The 20,783-nt window shown below is 55.3% G+C and overlaps 1 protein-coding gene across 4 annotated transcripts in view; it reads left to right on the top strand.

Moving 5' to 3' along the window:
* Positions 1–211: 211 nt before the first annotated feature.
* Positions 212–20,783, top strand: part of Fmnl1 (formin like 1) — a 34,748-nt gene continuing 14,176 nt past the window's right edge. For 2 of the 4 annotated variants that reach the window (XM_045159592.1, XM_045159594.1), the window contains exons 1-7: positions 212–371; positions 11,240–11,323; positions 13,419–13,532; positions 14,693–14,766; positions 15,091–15,174; positions 15,507–15,635; positions 18,571–18,588. In XM_045159592.1, the coding sequence (XP_045015527.1) occupies positions 243–371; positions 11,240–11,323; positions 13,419–13,532; positions 14,693–14,766; positions 15,091–15,174; positions 15,507–15,635; positions 18,571–18,588 (632 nt within the window). In that variant the 5' untranslated portion in view covers positions 212–242. The remainder of the gene's footprint in view (positions 372–11,239; positions 11,324–13,418; positions 13,533–14,692; positions 14,767–15,090; positions 15,175–15,506; positions 15,636–18,570; positions 18,589–20,783) is intronic. The other 2 variants (XM_045159593.1, XM_004655325.2) reach the window with 1 other exon arrangement.

Here is a 20,783-nt window from a genome sequence, read left to right as displayed (position 1 = left end):
CGGACGGACGGACGCACGGACCGGGCCGCCCCGATGGGACGTCGCGCCCCGGCCCCTGCGCGCCGCTGAGCCGAGCGCCGCCGAGCCCAGCCCCGCCGCCGCCGCTGCTGCCGCCGCCAGCCGCGGCCCCTCCACCCCACCCCACCCCACCCCACCCCCGGGCCCGGAGCCTCAGCCCCGATCCTCCCGGAAAGCTGGATTTCCGAGGCTGGAGACGCCTGGCCGGCTGGGTGGGAACCACCATGGGCAACGCGGCCGGCAGTACCGAGCAGCCCGCGGGCCCGGCTGCGTCGCCCCCGAAGCAGCAAGCCACCCCCAAACAGCCGATGCCTGCTGCCGGGGAGCTGGAAGAGAGATTCACCCGGGTGCTGGTGAGTGTGACCCGGTGTGCGCGGGCAACGGGCGGTGGGTAGGTAGGTGGGTGGGTGGGGGCGACCGAGGCTCGGCACGCGTCCCCGCCTACCCCCCCTCCCCGGGGTTCAGGTGGCGCTTGGAGATCCCCGGCCCACCGGCGGTCCCTCCAGGGAGTGGGAGTGATACCGGTTTCTTTCAGAGTGACTTAGCACTCTCCCCCCAAAACTTTCTTATCAGTCTGCTAAGATCCCCACCAACCCCCCCTCCCCACACACACCCGCCCCACTTCATGCTCCTGGGTCCAAAGGTATCAAACAACAACAGCAAAAATGTCCCGAGGAGGATGGGAACGGAGCGCGCAAGGGACCCCTGGCGACCCCCCCCCCCCCACTTTCCTATGCACACAGGCCCAGCCGCAAGGTGCGGGTCGGGAGGATCCGCCCTTCTGCGGCTTCAGGGTCAAAGATGGAAGAGGTTACGGTTTAACCCCCGGGAAGCTGCGGACCTCCTGGGAGTGTTTGGCTGGGGTTTGGTGCTGTGGTCTGGGCTGCGAGTTGGGCTGTGAGGTCCTGCAGAGAGGGTGTCTGCTTCTTAGCCCGTGCCTGGAAGAGGGTGCCTGCAGCCCCTCAACTTGGTTACCCATTCCTAACCACTGAAGGGGTAAGATTAGGAAGGGTGAGGTCCGGGTGGGTTGGCCCCACTGGCTTGGAGTAGAGCAAAAGTCTGGCAGTATCCCCCCCCTTCACTGTCACCTGCGTGGGAAATGGAGAGGACCTGGGGGAGACGGAGTCTAGGCCATCAGCTTGGGCTGGGATGCGGGGCGGGGGGGAGGCACTCCAGTGCAGGCGGGGGTCTCTGAGACTGGTGGGAGGCAGAAGCAAGGCAGGAAGGGAACCGGCCACTCATTCTCACTTCCCCCTCCCTACCTCAGCTCTCTCCCTGCCCTTCTCTAACTAGTTGTCCGGTGGCCTGTGTGCTGTCAGCCTTCCACTGCTGGACACCGGGTGACAGGCATTCACACCGGGCCGTTTCCCCAGGGCCGCTAACCAGTGTGAGCAGGCACTGCGGGTCTGAGGGTGAGCACGCGTGGGAGGTGCAGGCAGCAGAGAGGTCCTGGTTCCACTCACTGTCCCCTACACCCCCTAGACAGCATTTCTCCTCCCTGGCTGGCAGGACTTTAAGCCCTGCTTGACAGACCCTCTCTCTGCATGACCTCCAAGGGTCCCTTTCTAGCAGTTCGTGGCAATTCTGGCTGCTGCTGCTGCTGCCTCCAGGAGAAGGTTAAGAGTAGCCTTGGAATGGAGTGGGAGCTGTCCTTGTGAAGGCACCACTGCTTGGTTAAGGGAGAAGTTAGGACTCTGAGGGACACCTCACCCCAGGCTAGCCCCTGACTTCTGAATTGCTCCACCTGCCCCTAAGTCCTTCTTCCCCAAACCTTTGGCGAAGCTCAGCTGAGCTCAGCAGGTGGGGGAGGGGAGTTCCTGATGGGTCCAGCCAGACTGGGGAGGGGCATGGGTCTGCCTTTCTCCCCCGGTGTATGAGTGTCTGTGCCGTGGACAGGGGTGGGGCAGGCTTTGCAGGCGAGATTCAGAGCCCAGGCTGTTCTGTTACACCAACGGCGAGGAACCATGTGAATAATTAAGATCATGGAAAATCCAAAGTCAGGTGGAGATGCTCTGAGGCAGGTGTGCAACCCAATTGCCCTGAGCGGGTTTGCAGCTGTGACTTGACTGGCTGGTGCCACTGGGAGCCCTTGAGTGCCAGGGCATAGACGGAAGGCCCAGGGATGGATCATCGAGGGTGTCCTGGTAGCTGGGTGGACATGTAGGGCAGCAACATCCTCTGGGACCCCATGTCCTCCAGGGTCCTTGGAGCACCAGCCTGCGCACATATCTCTTTCCAGAGGAGGTTTCAGCCAGTCCTTTGTCCGCTTGTGGGCAGGATGAACCCAACCTCAGGTCACTTGGCTGGTGACTGGCTTTTCTCTTGTCCCACCAGCAGGGGCATGAGCCCCACCCTGGGGTGATAACTTTAATCTCTGCCTGAGACTGCCTGGCACAAAAGATCTGGTGAGGCCAGCCGTGGTGGTGCACACCTTTAATCCCAGCGCTCGAGAGGCATAGGTTGGAGGATCACTGTGGGTTTGAGGCCACCCTGATACTACATAGTGAGATCGAGGTCAGCCTGGGCTAGAGTGAGATCCTACCCGCCCCCCAATAAAAAGATCTGGTGAGCCCACAGGCCTGGCAAAGGGTGTGGCTCCATCTGACTCCCACCTCTAGGGTCCCTACCGAGTCTAGCAGGGGAAGATCTTGAGGGTGATGTGGAGACCCTCCCTAGGGATCTCCCATTGTTGATGGGAGAAGCTCAGTTATGTGTTTGGGGATAGTCACATGGCCCCAGGGAACCTCTTCCTGTCTCATAAACTTGGCTCTTGCATTTCTGGTGAGGAGTAGGATTCTACCCCCTTCCCAACTCCTTCTCTCTTGGCCATTGGATTTGGGGTGCCCCCAGAAAGGCAGGAGGTATAGGGAGCCCCTTTCCCATGCAAAGGTGGATGGCAGAGCCCTGTCTTCCTGAGAGATAGAAGTGCCCTGCTTAAAATTGGAGTGGGGAGAAAGAGCAGGTTGAACTAGGGTTTCTGGCTGCTGCCTTAGCAACGGTGGAGGAGCGATGGCTGCCCAGCTACAAGGGCCTGCTGTGATGATGGGAACACCAGCCAGCTAGGCTCTAAGCTCGCGCCTCTCCTACGCCCGTGCCCAAGGTTGGGTGTTTTCCAGCGCCTTTGTGCCTTTCCTGTGAAGCGTGTGGGGTGAGGGGTTGGAATGGCAAGGCACTGTGTCTAGGACTGCCAGGGATTCTGTGTGCATAGCCGGCCACAGGGCAAGCATGATCTGCCAGGGCAGACAGGGCCGAGCCTATGGACTTAGGGTGAAAGGATTAAGGAAGGTGCCTGGTGATGTCTGTGTAAGGCTGAGTGATGCTGTACCCAGGAAGGGCTGTGCCATCTGGAGTGAAGTTTGCTGGAGTAGGGTCTACCTCTCTGGGGCGCTTTTACTGATTGCCAGGGACATGGACACTTGGCTAGACAGTGTAGGGCAGTTGGGAGAACACCAAACAGGGTGTGGGTCCTGGAAGCCCTGCCTCCAGCTTCTGAGGCTGCTGTTGGTCTCTACTCTGCCAGCTTGTGACTGGGGTATGTCTGCACCCAGCTCCTCCTGTGGGTTGGGGCAGAGGGAGTTGGAGCAGGCAGCTCTGGGCCACTCAGGCCCTGTGTCTCCCACAGCAGGGCTGTCTCTTCAGAGAATCTTATTGGGGTGTGACCCTGTGGTGAGACGTTTGGTTGGGCAGAAGCCATGGGTGACATTCCCAGCAGGCAGGGCTGGCACATGCTGACCTGGAGATGTAGGGATGTGGTGGGCATGATTCACCATGGCATCTGGGGCTGGTTGGCAGAGGGCTGGATGAGATGAGCGGCAGCAGGTGCCCTTGCTGTTGAGGCCACCTCTGCATTCTTTCCTGTGAATACAGAGTTCTAGAAGGTGGTTTAGGTCTTCCTTGCTTTTGAGGGGACAGAGACTGCTCAGGAGCAAAGGCAGGGAAGGTTCCTGGGTTTGGGAGTTATGCAGTTTGGCAGATGAATTTTACCCTTGTCACTTGTTATATGTGTGACCTTGGGCAAATTAGCCTCTCCGAGCTTCAGTTTTCCTTATGTGTAAAAAGAGAATAAGGGCTGGAGGGATGGCTTAGCGGTTAAGGCATTTGCCTGCAAAGCCAAAGGACCCAGGTTCAATTCCCCAGGACCCACGTTAGCCAGATGCATAAGGGGGTGCATGCGTCTGGAGTTTGCAGCAGCTGGAGGCCCTGGCATACCCATTCTCTCTCTCTCTCTTTCTCCCTCTTTCTCTGTCAAATAAATAAATAAAATAAAAAGAGAATAAGCTGGGCTAGTGGTGCAGGCCTTTCATCCCAGCACTTAGGTGGCAGAGGTAGGAGGATCGTTGTGAGTTTGAGGCCACCCTGAGACTACATAGTGAATTCTAGGTCAGCCAGGGCTAGAGTGAGACCCTACCTAAAAAAAAAAAGAGAGAGAGAGAGAGAGAATAGAATACTATATAAACATTATAGGGATGGCCTAGGATTATTGAGGTTCAGGATTGAGTGGAGGGTTTAGCACCCAGTGCCTGGTCAGGAGCAAGTATCCGTAGTAAATGCTCTGTCAGAGGAGCAAGGGGAGCAGACCTGGATGTCCCCGTCTTATCTCCTCCCAAGTAAGAACATCCCAGTGGACAAGCATTCCCAAGATTCCCTCCCTCTCCGCTCCATCTGGCCTTCAGCTGCCACAGGCCAGGCACCCTCCCTGTCATTGCACAGGTCAGGAGCCGCCTAAGACTGAAAACTGCCTGGTGGCCGGAAACCGCGAGAGGGAGGGCCCAGCTCTCCTGGAGGGTGGGGTGGCGTGGTGCTAACGGTGGCAGTGTGCGCGTGAGGAGGGGTAGGAGGCCTCCACTTCCCCACACGAAGTGTTCTGGGGAGGGGGGGCTTCCCCAGTGAGTAAGAGCTCAATGTGGGCAACAACAGGAAGTACAGGGTGCTAGGTGGCAGGAAGCCATGCTTGCTGTTCCTGGTTTCTCAAATGGGGGCCACTAGGGCCAGGACTATTTGCAGAAGACCCCCGGTGGGCCAGGACCCTGGTGCTCTTTCATCTGAGAAAACTGTTTTTGATTATTTTTAAATTTATTTATTCATTTATTTTACGGTAGAGTCTTGCTCTATCCTAAGCTGGCTTGGAATGCACTGTGGAGTCTCAGGCTGGCCTAGAACTCATGGAGATCCTCTTCTGCCTTCAGAGTGCTGGGATTAAGTGTGTGCACCACGCCCAGCTTTTATTTACTTATTCACTTATTCCAGATGGTGGAGAGAGAAAGAACAGGCTTGCCAGGGCCCGTAGCCACTGCAAACAACCTCCAGATTCATGTGCCACCATGTTCATCTGGCTGACGTGGGTTCTGGGGAATCGAACCTTGTCCCTTAGGCTTCGCAGGCAAGCACCTTAACCACTAAGCCATCTCTTCTGCCTCAAAACTGACTTTCCTTAGTGTGCTTGCCAGCTAGATCTCCTTGGGCAAGTAACTTAATGTCTCTGTGCCTCAGTTCCCCATATGTGAAGTGGAGATTGTAATGGAAATTACTTTGCAGACTTGTCAACATATAAATGAGTGAACAATGGACGTCACACCCTTAGAATGGCACCTGGCCCAGAGAAGAATGTTTCGGGAGTATTTCTTCTTATTATTGTCAGTGTTACTCTCTCTCTCTCCTCAGCCTGGTGTCCTGGCTCCTACCCTACTTGTCCCTGTTTCGGCTGTAGGGATCCTGGAGATCAGACTAAGAGAAGCTGGTAGCTTTTGGGGTTCTCAGCACCTGAAGCAGGGCGGGTCACCCCACTGCTTCCTCTAAGCCATGCAATTGCTTACAAGAGCTCCAGAGAGTCTGTGTCTGGGGATTTTAAGAAGTGGATGCAATTGATTGTTTCTGCATATGTGCAGAGAGCTTGAAAGCCAAGGTTGAGACAACACAGAAGTGTGTGCCTAGGGTGGGGTGTGGGACCTGGGGGTGAATCTGGCTTTTGGGCTCCTCAGGCTGAGGAACTCCGTGGCTGGGGCAGGCCTAACACTGGGATTGGGGGTCCACATTCAGGACCATCCTGGAGCTTGAGGGGTGGGGCTGGACCTAGATTCTGTACAAATTGAAAGCGAAACTGTAGGGTGTGGCTGTGTCCAGCTGTGGCTGGAGCCCCCTTGGGACAGCCACGTCTCTGAAGTCAACACTTCAGGCCGTGCCCAGCGGGGGAGGCTCATGGTGTGCGTTCACATGGGCTGGGCTTGGATAAGCTGAAACTAGGGTTCTTTCATGGAACTCCAGGAGGTAGGGCCAGAGTGGGAAGAAGATGGTTCCCCCACATTCCCACAGAATAAAGAACGGAATCAGTTCTTTTCTTTTTGTCTCTCTCTTTTTTTTTTTTTCTTTTTAATATTTATTTGGGAAAGAGAGAATGGGTGCACAAGGGCCTCCAGCCACTGCAAATAAACTCCAGATGCATGCGTCACCTTGTGCATCTGACTTTATGTGGGCACTGATGAATTGAACCTGGATCCTTAGGTTTCATAGGCAAGCACCTTAACTGTTGAGCCATCTCTCCAGCCCCTGCTTTTTTGAGGTAGGGTCTCATTCTAGCCCAGTTTGACTTGGAATTCACTATGTAGTCTCAGGGTGGCGATCAACGGTGATCCTCCTACTTCTGCCTCCTAAGTGCTGGGATTTAAGGTGTGTACCACCATGCCCAGCTGTTCCCCCTGTCCCCCACCCTGAAGTAGGGTCTCACTCTAGCTCAGGCTGACCTGGAATTCACTATGTAGTCTCTGGGTGGATTTGAACTCACGGTGATCCTCCTACCTGTGCCTCTTGAGTGCTAGGATTAAAGGCATGTACCACCACACCTGGATTTTTGTTTTTACATATATATATTTGAATGAGGGGAGAGAGAAAGAGGCAGATCGAGAGAGAATGGGTGTGTCAGGGCCTCTAGCCACTGCAAACAAACTCCAGATGCATGCCCTACCTTGTGCACCTGGTTTTATGTGTGTACTAGAGAATCAAGGCTGGGTCCTTTGGCTTTGTAGGCAAACACCTTAAACTCTCTAAGCCATCTCTCTAGCCCTCAGCTCTTTTTTTTTATTTTTTAAAATTTTAGTATAAGGTCTCGCTATGGAGCCCAGGCTGGCCTACAACTCACTGTGTAGACCAGACTAGCCTCACACTTGTGACAATCTTTCTTACTCTACCTTCCCAGTGTTGAGTTTATAGACATGTACCACTATGCATACTATGAGCTCCTTTGCTTGGTCACACCTCCTACGATAAACTCCATCTGTCTAACTCAAAGTTCAAGAAATGCAGGGAAATGGGCTGTTGAGATTTGGCCAAGCCATGGAGCCAGGTCTCTCTTATGTCTCTATGTTTTCATAAGCTTTGGCTCACTCTACCATCCTTACCTCAAGGCCTTCTGTGCACCCCTCTTGTGCCCCAGATGTATGAGATGCTTCCTTTTGGAATTGGGTCACCGAAGAATATTATTACATCAAAGCACAGCTCTTGGGCTGGAGAGATGGCTTAGCAGTTAAGGCACTTGTCTGCAAAGCCTAAGGACCCCAGGTTCAATTCCCCAGGACCCTCATAAGCCAGATGCAGAAGGTGGTGTATGTTTCTGGAGTTGTTTGTAGTAGCTGGAATCCCAGGAGTGCCCATATTCTCTCTCTGAAACAAATAAATAAAATGATTTTTAAGATTAATTTATTTATTTGAGAGTGACAGACAGAGAAAGAGGCAGATAGATAGATAGATAGAGAGAGAGAGAGAGAGAGAAAGAGAGAGAGAGAGAGAGAGAGAGAGAGAAAATGGGCACAACAGGGCCTCTAGCCATTGCAAATGAACTCCAGATGCGTCTGCCCCCCCCCTTCTGCATCTGGCTAACGTGGGTTCTGGGGAATTGAGCCTCAAACCAGGGTCCTTAGGCTTCACAGGCAAGCGTTTAACTGCTAAGCCAACTCTCTAGGCCTTTTTCTTTTTCTTTAAACGTATATTTTATTTATTTATTTGAGAGAAAGAGGGAGGGAGAGAGAGAATGGGTGTGCCAGGGCATCTAGCCACTGCAAATGAACTCCAGACACATGGTGCCTCTTGTGCATCTGGCTTACATGGGTCCTGGAGAATCGAATCAGGATCCTCTAGCTTTGCAGGCAAACGCCTTAACTGCTAAGCCATTTCTCCAGACCTCATAAAATGTTTTTTTTTTTTTTCCGAGGTAGGGTGTCACTGTAGCTCAGGCTGACCTGGAATTCACTATGTAGTCTCAAGCTGGCTTCAAACTCACAGTGATCCTCCTACCTCTGCCTCCCGAGTGCCGGGATTAAAAGCATGCACCACCTTGCCCGGCCATAGCTCTTTTTTTTTTTTTTTTAAAGAAATTATTTGTATGTGTGAGTGTGTGTGTGTGTGTATGGGTGTGCCAGGGCCTCTTGTTGCTACAAATGAATGCTAGATGCTTGCACCACTTTTACATCTGGCTTACATGGGTGGCTTGGGAATTGAACCCAGGCCAGTAGGCTTTGCCTCTAACTAGTGAGCCATCTTTCTTTCCAGCTTCCCAAAGCATAGCTTCTTAAAAGTGTTCCCAGGTCCTCCGTGAGTATGCCACTTTACAGGGGAAGAAGCTGAGGCTGAAGGAGGCTGAGAAGGGCTAGGTGGACCCGGAGACTGGGTCTTTTGAACCCAGATCCAGTCCCTGCATGTCATAGCTGCCCCTCCCCCACCCTCTCAGGAAGTGGGTGTACCTCTCTTACACATGTGGACCACTTGTCTTTTCCTGCCCCATAGAGCAGTGTCAGCCAGCCATCTAGTTGCTCCCCCAGCCTATGGCTCACAGTGTGGCCTTCATGCTGAGGGCCCTGTTGAGGGGCTTGGCTTCTGTTTTCAGGGAGTTTTCACCTCACCCTGAGCACATGGCATGTTCTGGCCCCTCTCCCACTCCCTGTGTGCCCGTGTCCTGGGCGGGCACAGGCATAGCCACAGCCTGGGAGCAGCTGCTAATGAGTTCTCCACGCTGTCAGAGCTATTTCTGATTTCTGAGCCTAAATTTAGCTCGTCTGGCAGGCTGGCACGTGGGTCTGGGGCCTGAGGAGACCCAGGTGGGGAAGGAGCAAGAGGTATTCTGCCCTTTGCCATTGTTGGGCCAGGCATACCAAGCCCTCCCCACCCCGCAGTGTCTCCAGCACTAACCTTGAGGTGGTTATGGGGGGAGTTCAGCCCAGACTGGGGCTCAGAGCCAGCCAGCTCCCATCTTGCTGGCTTTGTAGGTAACCTTGGGCAGGTTACTGGACTAATCTGTAGCTGCATCTGTGAGATGGGCATGGTGATGGTGCCAACAATAGTGGTGGACACAGGAGGTGGTTGGCAGCGTGGGAGCTTTGCACAGTGCTTGGCACAAAACTCAATTTAGGTGAAACTGGCCATCTACCCTGACTGTTGAAGTCACAATTATAACTAGAAATATCACTGGATCTTTCTAGAGTCAGACACGTTCCTGGGTGGGTTGAGGGCCTAGGCCACCCCTGTTAGGAAGGCCATCCCCTCGAAGGCTCTGATGATGGGGTGTAGTGTTCCCCTTGTCTACTGTGCTAGCCCCTGCTCCAGGCTCCTGATGTCATCTGGTCTCCCACTTCCTCTTTGCCTCTGGCCTGACAGCGCCTCAGCCACCGTCCCTTTGTGTAGAGAGGGGATGGATCAGATAGGCAGGGCAAAGAGTGTCACAGGCCCCCTTTAGCAGAGCAGGCCCCCAAGCCAGAGTTTCAATACCTGGTCCAGACAGTTCCTCTCATGTAGCGGGAGCAGGCCTGGTGTGACAGTTTGCTCAGGCCAGGCTCACTTTTGCAATGGGGACAGAGATGATGTTGTCTGATTTTCAGATGGCCTTGGAGTTCGGTGGGTGGGCAGTTTCACCTCTCAAATGGGGCCCCGGCAGGAAAGCTTAGGCAATACGGGCTGAGAACACCCAGCTTCCTGTTCTCTGAGGCTGACTCAAGGCAGTGATTTTGGGGTGAGGTCTGGCCAGAGCTCCAGACTTAGGCCTAGCACCCAAGAGAGGAAGCTGGCCATCCAGCCTCAGGTGGGTGTGGCTCCTCTCTGCTCTAGGTCTGCTCTCAGAGCCATGAGTCAGACAGTATGCTGTCTAAACCACTATAGTGGGTTGAAAGACATAGCCTGACTCTGGGTTTGGGCTCCCTGGGGGTTCCCACATCCTCAGTGGAGACTTCAGCTAAACTAGGAACTCTGAGGTTAAGAACTGGCTTTGGAGCCAGGCATGGTGGCGCACGCATGCCTTTAATCCCAGCACTCTGGAGGCAGAGGTAGGAGGATTGCCATGAGTTGGAGGCCACCCTGAGACTACATAGTGAATTCTTTGGTAGCCTCACACATAGGTCCTCACTAAACCTTGGGTTTCCCATATTGGGATGAGCTAGCCTTGTCTTCTGGGCCTGTTAAGAAGACTTGCTGAGTTCTGGGGTCCAGGGAGCCCTCGTTTCTGGCAATACCTGGTTGAATCCACAGTCCTGGTTGGGCTCTATACCTGCCTTGTGGTGGTGACAGGGGTGCTGTGGCCAAGGGAGGAAGACCCCGGCAGAACTCTGATGACCTTTCTTAGGTCCCTTGGGGAGTCCCAGCACGTGACTCTGTGGCTGAATGGCCTTAGTCCCTCAAATCCCCCCACCTCTGTGGCTGTGAGCCTGCCTAGAACTCCTTGTTTGGCCGACACCCTGCCGTCAGCCTCCTTGGTCCAGAGTACCAGTGTCCTGGGCCGGGTCTGTGTCCACATGGCACCTGGGGACATGTGGGAACAAGGCAGTGACTGCTGGCTTTGCCTGAGCTTGGCTGAAGATGGCTCCCTGTTTGCTTCCTGCCTGATTTGGGGTAAAGGCGATGCCTCCTTATCACCGATGGGAAAAACATCGGATCCCAAGGGGTGTTTGAGGAAACGTGCTCATCTCTTGTCTTATGGCAGGTGTGCCAGGAAGGAGATGTGAGTGGGGTTGGCAGAGCCCAGTCTGACTTGGATTCAGACAGTGCCTTGGGTTTCTTTCTAGCTGTTCACCCCTGGGAAGGTCTCCACCTCTCTGGGCCTTGGCTTGCTCAGTAGATCACACTGCTTTAGTTCCTGGGGTGAGAGCACGACACACCTTTGAGCGCTTCATGGATTCCCTGAAAATGCCCATTCTCTCCTTACCCACGGTGCTGGAGCCCAGGGCTCAGGGGTCTTTGTCTTCCACAGAGCTACATGAACTTGCCCCCCGACAAAGTACAGCTGCTCAGCCAGTATGACAGTGAGAAGAAGTGGGAGCTCATCTGTGACCAGGTACGTGCAGGGAGCCCTGCGGAATCTGCCCTGGAAATGCCAGGCTGGCAGAGGAGCCTGCCGGTGCTGTGCATGGGGTGGTTTCTAGGGAGGTGCTAGGGCCCCTTGGGGGGGGGGGGACTCTGAATACTCCCTCCCCAGGCATTGGCCTCCCCAGAAACCTTCTGATTCACCAACCCCTACTGAAGGCTGCCTGTCCCCCTCTGCAATGTTGGGAAGTGAACCTCCAGCTCTGTGCCTGCTAAGCAAGCACTCTGCCAGTGAGCTACCTCCTCCATGCTTAGGTTTTGTTGTTGTTGAGGTAGGGTTTCACTCTAGCCCAGGGAGACCTGGAATTCACTATGGAGTCTTAGGGTGGCCTTGAATTCGCGGCGATCCTCCTACCTCTGCCTCCTGAGTGCTGGGATTAAAGGTATGTGCCACCACACCCGGCTCTCAAGGATTGGTTTTATTTTTATTTATCTGTTTGAGGGTGGGGGGAAGGGGAAGAGGTGTGCCAGGACCTCCAACAACTACAAAGGAATTCCAGATGCATGTACCACCTTGTGCTTCTGGCTTATTTGGGTCCTGGGGAATTGAACCTGGGTCCTTAGGCTTTGTAGGCAAATGACATAACTGCTAAGCCATCTCTCCAGCCCTCAAGGATTAGGTGTGTGTGTGTGTGTGTGTGTGTGTGTGTGTGTGTGTGTGTGTGTGTGTGTTTTGTGAGATAGGGTCTCACTCTAGCCCAGGCTGACCTGGAGTTCACTATGTAGTCTCAGGGTGGCCTTGAACTCATGGCAATCCTCCTACCTCTGCTTCCTGAGTGCTGGGATTAAAGGTATGCACCACCGCTCCCGGCTAGTGATTCGATTTTTAAGACAAGATATTGCTGCTATGAAGCTCAGGCTGGCTTTCAACTTGTGATTCTTCCACCTCAGCCTCCAGTGTTAGGATTACAGGTGTTGGCCACCATGCCGAGTGGCTGAAGCTCTCTCAACCTTCCCACCCTGTGTAGCATCTTCATTTCCTGCTGGTGGGGGAGGAAGGAGCAGGCTGACTTATCCGTTTTTTATTTTTTTCCTGAGGAGTGAGAGAAGACACAAACAGCCACCCTCCTAAGGCCAGTCAGGTCACACTGCTGCCTCTCAGCTGGGTCCAGGCTCTGGGCTCACAGCCCACTGGACTGCCCCTGTCCCTCAAGCTGCTGAGGACCCAGAGGACTCTCCCAGTGTGGGGGTGGGGTGGCCTGGCTGCTGCAGGTTCATTGAAGAGGATGCAGGAGGCGCTGCCTTTAAGTGGAGGCCTCAAGGCTGGGGGTGGGGAGTTGGGGAGCAGGGCCTCCTCTGAGACCCAGTGAAGCCTTCTGCTAATGGATTGGGATGGGATGCATTGGCTGGGCATATCTATCTCGGGTAAGGCTGGGATGTGGGTAGAGGAGGGAGTGCCTCAGAGGCTCAGGCTGTGGGTGGGAGGTGTCCCTGCTTGGCCTGGCCTCTCAGAAGCTGGGCTCAAAGGCTGCAGAGGAGAAGGTGGAATGACGCATCTGGGCACATCTGAGGGCTCTGAGCTGGGAAGGATAAAGCCCTGTGGGGGTGATGGGGGAGCTTCTGCCACGATCTCGGTCTCTGTGTGAGACGTTGCCAGAGTTGGGACTGGGACAGTGGAGGTAGGAGTTGCTCTGTGGGACACAGGAGAAGGGCATACACACCTTATCCACGCAGGAGACCAGGACTGTCATCCTGGAGCTGTGCCTCTCAGCCTGCCTGGGAACCGGCCCCTGACTCTACCCTGGACTCTACCCCAGGAAGGACAGGGCAGAGTGTGCCATCTATTGCCCTGAGCCCCCCCCCTACACCCCCCAGGGCAGGACTGGCCTCTGGATCCACAGAATGCTAGGACTATAGTCTGCCAAGAGGGTCCAAAGGAAGGGCAAGCCAGACCTGGGCCAGAGTTTCTTGGGTGTTGAGTTTGTGCCTTTTTTTTTTTTCTTCTATATCCAAGGCATCTTATTCAGCCTGAAATCCCAGGCCGGAGCTGAGAAGGGGACACGGGGAGAGCTGGCCATTAGGCAGCTCTGGCTGCCTCTCCCCATATACCTTATCTGTCTCCCTAGGAGCGGTTTCAAGTCAAGAACCCCCCTGAAGCCTACATTCAGAAGCTGAAGAGCTACCTGGATACTGGTGGGGTCAGCAGAAAGGCAGCAGCTGATTGGATGTCTAATCTGGGGGTAGATGTCTCCCCTTTTATTCTGTTCCTTTCCCAGCTCTGGGCAGCGGAGGCAGCCATGTGTACAGACTTTTTCCTGAGGGCCTGTGTGAGTGAGTGTGTGTGTAAGTGTGCATGTGTGTGCAAGTTACTTCTAGTGGACTGTGTGCCCCTTGGACAGGTACTTTTCTAGATGCCTTTATACATCCTCCACGTGTTTACATGGGTGTGCACAGGTATACAGGTATTGCTTTGTATGTGTGCCCTGTGTATCCATGTATACATATGTGGAGGGGTTGGTGAATACTTTTGGGGCTCTTTCCCCCCTCTCTATATATACACATACATATATAAACACACACACACATATAAACATATATATACATATACATATATGTTGTATGTGTACACTCCTGAGTATGTCCATGTAAAAGGTGGGGGGAGAATGGAGATGAATGTGTGTGCTCCATATCTACATGTAGGGGTTTGTGGTCACCCTTTATATACACACATCCAGGGTGCTCTGTGTGGATGTGTATGCTTGTGTCTGGATGTAGGTAAGGATGTGTGTGCTGTGTGGCAGTACGTGTATACACCCTGCATCTTCATGTGTGTATATGCACATGTGTACACCTGCATGTCAGTGGGGGGCAGGGCACATAGGTCATGAGTGATCATTCTACTGCACAGGTGTGTGGGGGGGAGGCAGAACGTGAAAGGCCTTGCGTGCAGGGAGGGGTGAGTATTGCTGGCTGGTGCAGCAAGACCTGGTGGGTCTGTGGAAGGCCAGACTCTTCTCTTAGACTTCTTTCTTTCTTTCTTTTGGTTTTTCGAAGTTAGGTCTCACTCTAGCCCAGGCTGATCTGGAATTCACTATGTGGTCTCAGGGTGGCCTCGAACTCACCATAATCCTTCTTCCTCTGCCTCCTGAGTGCTGGGATCAAAGGGTGCACCACCACACCCTGCTGACTTCTTTTTTTAAAAAACTTTTTATTTATTTGAGTGTGAGAGAGAGAATGGGCCTCCATCCACTGCAAACGAACTCCAGATACATGTGCCACCATGTGCATCTGCCTTAAGTGGATTTGGGGAATTGAACCTGTGTCTTTTGGCTTTGCAGGCTAGGGCTTTAACCACTAGGCAATCTCTCCAGCCCTCTTTTTTTTTTTTTTTTGACTCTAGTTTAAGAGGCGAGTTCAGGAGTCCACACAGGTGCTGCGGGAGCTGGAGACCTCTCTAAGGACAAACCACATAGGGTGAGCTGGGCTTAGATCTCCCCTTTGGGGCCTAAGAAAGCTCTGGTAGCCTCTGGGACTTCTAGTTCACAGACACACCTCCAGGGCTGAACCTAGGAAGGATCCCCCCACCCCCCGCCCTTACCACTCTGTTCTTGCACACAGCTGGGCTGTGTGTCCCAACCTGGCTCCCAGCATCCTCTACTATCTCTGGTTCTATGGATATTGGGGTGTGGTGGGGTCTCCTGGAACAAGGTGGCCTAAGGGCCCTTGCTTTGCCTACTTGCTGCCGACTGGGGCAGAACCACTTTTTGGCTGGCACTCAGGGAGCCCTGTACTCTGCAGGTGGGTGCAGGAGTTCCTCAATGAGGAGAACCGTGGCCTGGACGTGCTCCTTGAGTACCTGGCCTTTGCCCAGTGCTCCGTCACGTAAGTCCTCTGCCCCAAGCCCTCCTGCTGCTCTTCCCAGCCATAATCCAGGTGTCCCAGGCCTCACTGGCTCCTCTGGCCAGTCCCAAGCAGCATCTCTTCCCCAGCCCAGGAGACTTGCACTTGGCTTGGTGGGGTGCTCCTTCCTGAAGGCCTGCCCCAGCCAAAGGCGGCCATTCCCTGTGTCCCCCGCTATGCTCAGCCTAGAGCCCCAAGTGCAGCCTCTGCCCTAGTCTCTCCTGCAGATCTGTCCTCCCCTGCAGGTCTCTCCGACCTCTCCTTAAGTGTCCCCTGCAGTGCTGGCCTCCAAGGCCCTTGCATCGCATCTCCAGGTACGACATGGAGAGTACAGACAATGGAGCCTCTGGGGCAGAAAAGAGCAAGTCCCTGGAGCAGTCCGCGGAAGATCTCAGCAAGGGGCCGCCGGCTTCGGTGCCCAAAAGTCGTCACCTCACCATCAAGTACGCCGGGGCTCCAAGCGGGAGGATGGGGTGGAGGAGGGATAGCCGAGCATGGGGATCAAGGGGGTGGAGGAGGGATAGCTGAGCGTGGGGATCCAGGGGGTGGAGGAGGGATGGCCGAGCATGGGGATCGAGGGGGTGGAGGAGGGATAGCTGAGCGTGGGGATAAAGGGGGTGGAGGAGGGATAGCTGAGCGTGGGGATCAAGGGGGTGGAGGAGGGATAGCTGAGTGTGGGGATCGAGGGGGTGGAGGAGGGATGGCCGAGCATGGGGATCGAGGGGGTGGAGGAGGGATAGCCGAGCGTGGGGATCAAGGGGGTGGAGGAGGGATAGCTGAGTGTGGGGATCGAGGGGGTGGAGGAGGGATAGCCGAGCATGGGGATCGAGGGGGTGGAGGAGGGATAGCTGAGTGTGGGGATCGAGGGGGTGGAGGAGGGATGGCCGAGCATGGGGATCGAGGGGCTGGAGGAGGGATAGCTGAGCGTGGGGATCAAGGGGGTGGAGGAGGGATAGCTGAGTGTGGGGATCGAGGGGGTGGAGGAGGGATGGCCGAGCATGGGGATCAAGGGGGTGGAGGAGGGATAGCCGAGCATGGGGATCGAGGGGGTGGAGGAGGGATAGCTGAGCGTGGGGATAAAGGGGGTGGAGGAGGGATAGCTGAGCGTGGGGATCAAGGGGGTGGAGGAGGGATAGCTGAGTGTGGGGATCGAGGGGGTGGAGGAGGGATGGCCGAGCATGGGGATCGAGGGGGTGGAGGAGGGATAGCCGAGCGTGGGGATCAAGGGGGTGGAGGAGGGATAGCTGAGTGTGGGGATCGAGGGGGTGGAGGAGGGATAGCCGAGCATGGGGATCGAGGGGGTGGAGGAGGGATAGCTGAGTGTGGGGATCGAGGGGGTGGAGGAGGGATGGCCGAGCATGGGGATCGAGGGGCTGGAGGAGGGATAGCTGAGCGTGGGGATCAAGGGGGTGGAGGAGGGATAGCTGAGTGTGGGGATCGAGGGGGTGGAGGAGGGATGGCCGAGCGTGGGGATCGAGGGGGTGGAGGAGGGATAGCCGGGCGTGGGGATCGAGGGGGTGGAGGAGGGATAGCCGAGCATGGGGATCGAGGGGGTGGAGGAGGGATAGCTGAGTGTGGGGATCGAGGGGGTGGAGGAGGGATGGCCGAGCGTGGGGATCGAGGGGCTGGAGGAGGGATAGCTGAGCGTGGGGATCAAGGGGGTGGAGGAGGGATAGCTGAGTGTGGGGATCGAGGGGGTGGAGGAGGGATAGCCGAGCGTGGGGATCAAGGGGGTGGAGGAGGGATAGCCGAGCATGGGGATCGAGGGGGTGGAGGAGGGATAGCCGAGCGTGGGGATCGAGGGGGTGGAGGAGGGATAGCTGAGCGTGGGGATCGAGGGGGTGGAGGAGGGATAGCTGAGCATGGGGATCGAGGGGGTGGAGGAGGGATAGCTGAGCGTGGGGATCAAGGGGGTGGAGGAGGGATAGCCGAGCGTGGGATCGAGGGTATGGAGGAGGGATAGCCGAGCGTGGGGATCAAGGGGGTGGAGGAGGGATAGCTGAGTGTGGGGATCGAGGGGGTGGAGGAGGGATAGCTGAGTGTGGGGATTGAGGGGGTGGAGGAGGGATAGCCGAGCGTGGGGATCAAGGGGGTGGAGGAGGGATGGCCGAGCATGGGGATCGAGGGGGTGGAGGAGGGATAGCTGAGCGTGGGGATAAAGGGGGTGGAGGAGGGATAGCTGAGTGTGGGGATCAAGGGGGTGGAGGAGGGATAGCCGAGCGTGGGATCGAGGGTATGGAGGAGGGATAGCCGAGCGTGGGATCGAGGGGGTGGAGGAGGGATAGCTGAGTGTGGGGATCGAGGGGGTGGAGGAGGGATAGCTGAGCGTGGGGATCAAGGGGGTGGAGGAGGGATAGCCGAGCATGGGGATCGAGGGGGTGGAGGAGGGATAGCCGAGCATGGGGATCGAGGGGGTGGAGGAGGGATAGCCGAGCATGGGGATCGAGGGGGTGGAGGAGGGATGGCCGAGCGTGGGGATCAAGGGGGTGGAGGAGGGATAGCCGAGCATGGGGATCGAGGGGGTGGAGGAGGGATAGCCGAGCGTGGGATCGAGGGTATGGAGGAGGGATAGCCGAGCGTGGGGATCAAGGGGGTGGAGGAGGGATAGCCGAGCATGGGGATCGAGGGGGTGGAGGAGGGATAGCCGAGCGTGGGATCGAGGGTATGGAGGAGGGATAGCCGAGCGTGGGGATCAAGGGGGTGGAGGAGGGATAGCCGAGCATGGGGATCGAGGGGGTGGAGGAGGGATAGCCGAGCGTGGGATCGAGGGTATGGAGGAGGGATAGCCGAGCGTGGGATCGAGGGTATGGAGGAGGGATAGCCGAGCGTGGGGATCAAGGGGGTGGAGGAGGGATAGCTGAGTGTGGGGATCGAGGGTGTGGAGGAGGGATAGCCAAGTGTGGGGATCCAGGGGGTGGAGGAGGGATGGCCGAGCATGGGGATCGAGGGGGTGGAGGAGGGATAGCTGAGCGTGGGGATCAAGGGGGTGGAGGAGGGATAGCTGAGTGTGGGGATCAAGGGGGTGGAGGAGGGATAGCCGAGCATGGGGATCGAGGGGGTGGAGGAGGGATAGCTGAGCGTGGGGATCAAGGGGGTGGAGGAGGGATAGCTGAGTGTGGGGATCGAGGGGGTGGAGGAGGGATAGCCGAGCGTGGGGATCGAGGGGGTGGAGGAGGGATAGCCGGGCGTAGGGATCAAGGTAAAGCTTCACACACAGCTCAGGATGCTTGTATGCTGAGAAGACTTCAGGTGTGTGCGTGGGTGGGGGTCACCTAGAGGCCAGACTCTGGGACAACCTGGTATAGGGAGGGATGTCTGGGTTGCTGGGACCCCGTTTGTGCCCATCTAACCCCTTGTTTTTTCCCATGCGGCCTTCAGGTGCCCCCCTTCTCCCCGGTACGTAGCCCCCCCGGGGGCAGATGCATGCCTGGCCTACTCTCTGGGGCGGTGGGTTGGTAGAGACATTCAGCTACTGTGGATTGGTCTCCTCATCCTAACGCAGGGCTTCCTGCTGGCATGCAGGGAGGGGGAGTGTGAGCCCCGAGCATCACATGGATCCCACATTTTACCCTTGGGTATAGGAGACCAACTGGATATTGAGCACCAAAGCCTCACACTACTTCTTTGTTCATTCACCCACTTAGCAAACTTCTTTTTTTTGCATGTGTGTGTGTGTGTGTGTGATATGCATGTGTATGTGCTCCTGTGGCAACCAAGGGCCTGCCTGCACCCTACACTGGCCTGCGGTGGCTGGAATGGAAAGTCAGGCGTGCCCCACTCCATCACTCTTCTGCCTGTTTTTCTTTGAGCCGGAGTCTCTTACCCCAGAGCTTGCAGGGTCCCCCCATCCCCCCCCCCAACTCCAGTGACTTGTGGCTCCCTGCCCTACCGCAGGACTGGAGTTACAGGTGCACGTGGCCACACTGTGCTGCTCTGGGAATCGAACACATGTGTTCTCAGTCCCCTCAGGCCTTCATGCTTTGGCTGGATGTGCACTTAACTGCTGAGCCATGTCTTCAGCCCTAAGGGTCTCACTCTAGCCCAGGCTGACCTGGAATTCACTATGGAGTCTCAGGCTGGCCTCAAACTCACATCAAACTCACAGCAATCCTCCTACCTCAACTTCCCAGCTGCTGGGATTAAAGGCTTGTGCCATCACACCAGGCAGCAGACATTTTTTTTAAAGTACTTACTAAGAAGCATATGCTGTTAGATATGTGGAAAGTGCCCTCAAGGAGATCATTGTTTTTGGAAACCATGGTCTGGGGATGGGGGAAGGGAGGGAGAAGAGAAATTCAGTGTGACACATAATCACATTGCTATATCCTATATCTCTGAGAAAGGAGGTGGCCAATTGCCTGGGGCATCATGAAGACTTCCCAGAAGAGGTGATCCTGGTGCCATGACAGTGGCTTCGTAGGCAGTAATGGGGACAAGGAAGGGCATTCCAGGGATAAGCACTAGTATGGGCAAAAACAGGCAAGCTGGGCATGGTGGCACACGTCTGTAATCCCAGCACTTGGGAGGCTATGGTAGGAGGATTGTTATGAGTTCAAGGCCAGCCTGAGACTAATTCCAAGTCAGCCTAGGCTAGAGCAAGACCAAAAGACAAAAACAAAAAACAAAAACAAAACTGAAGCGATCTGGGTGTGGTAGAGCACACCTTTAATCCCAGCACTCAGGAGGCAGAGGTAGGAGGATCACTGTGAGTTCAAGGCCATCCTGACATTCCAATGTGAATCCCAGGTCAGCCTGGACTAGAGCGAGACCCTACCTTAAAACATGCCCCCCTCAAAAAAAAAGTGAAGCAAACCAAACAAAAACGCAGCTAAGGCATATTTGAGCAGCAGTGGGAAAGGGGGCTGTGGCGGGTAAGGGGAGGACTCTGCTGGGGGGATTCAGGGCTGGCCAGTGTTGTCGGAAATGTGGCAGAATTGTTGAGGATTGACTGACATGTGGAAGTCATGGTTGGCAGTTCTGCAAAAATGAAAACATCACATGTCTCCTGGCCAAGAATAATTGAGCACACCAGATAGCGTAGTACATATTAGATGCCAAGTACTGTTCAGAGCTCATTACATAGTCTCTCAACAGCCCTCTCGAGAAAGTACTATTGCTGGGCCTGTGAGTTCGAGGCCAGCTACATAGTGAATTCCAGGTCAGCCTGGGCTAGAGGAAGACCTTACCTCAAACAATAACAGCAAACAACAAAGAATTGTTGGGGGTGGTGGTTCAGGGCTGTCTGCAATCCTTACCATTCTGGGCTACACTAGACCCTGTCTCAAAAAAAAAAAAAAGGTACAACTGTTATTTCTTTCACAAATGAGGAAAGTGAGACACTGGAGATTGAGTTTTAGTACTGGTAAACTCACTAGCTGGAACCAACACAGATTCACAGTCAGCCTCTCAGATGTGGGAATACAAATGGTTGTGAGCGCCATCTTGTGGGGACACACTCTGTGGCTAGCTGTTTGCAAGCTTTGGTCATTATTCCCTTGGTGTTCTCTCCATAGCACAGCAGCCCTCACCCCTTTTCTTTTCAACAGGGTCTCATGGAGCCCACATTGGTTTCAAACTTTCTGTATAACCAA

This window comes from Jaculus jaculus, chromosome 9 (assembly GCF_020740685.1).
Source record: "Jaculus jaculus isolate mJacJac1 chromosome 9, mJacJac1.mat.Y.cur, whole genome shotgun sequence".
Lineage (NCBI taxonomy): Eukaryota > Metazoa > Chordata > Mammalia > Rodentia > Dipodidae > Jaculus > Jaculus jaculus.
This window is presented reverse-complemented; position numbering and strand designations above follow the sequence as displayed.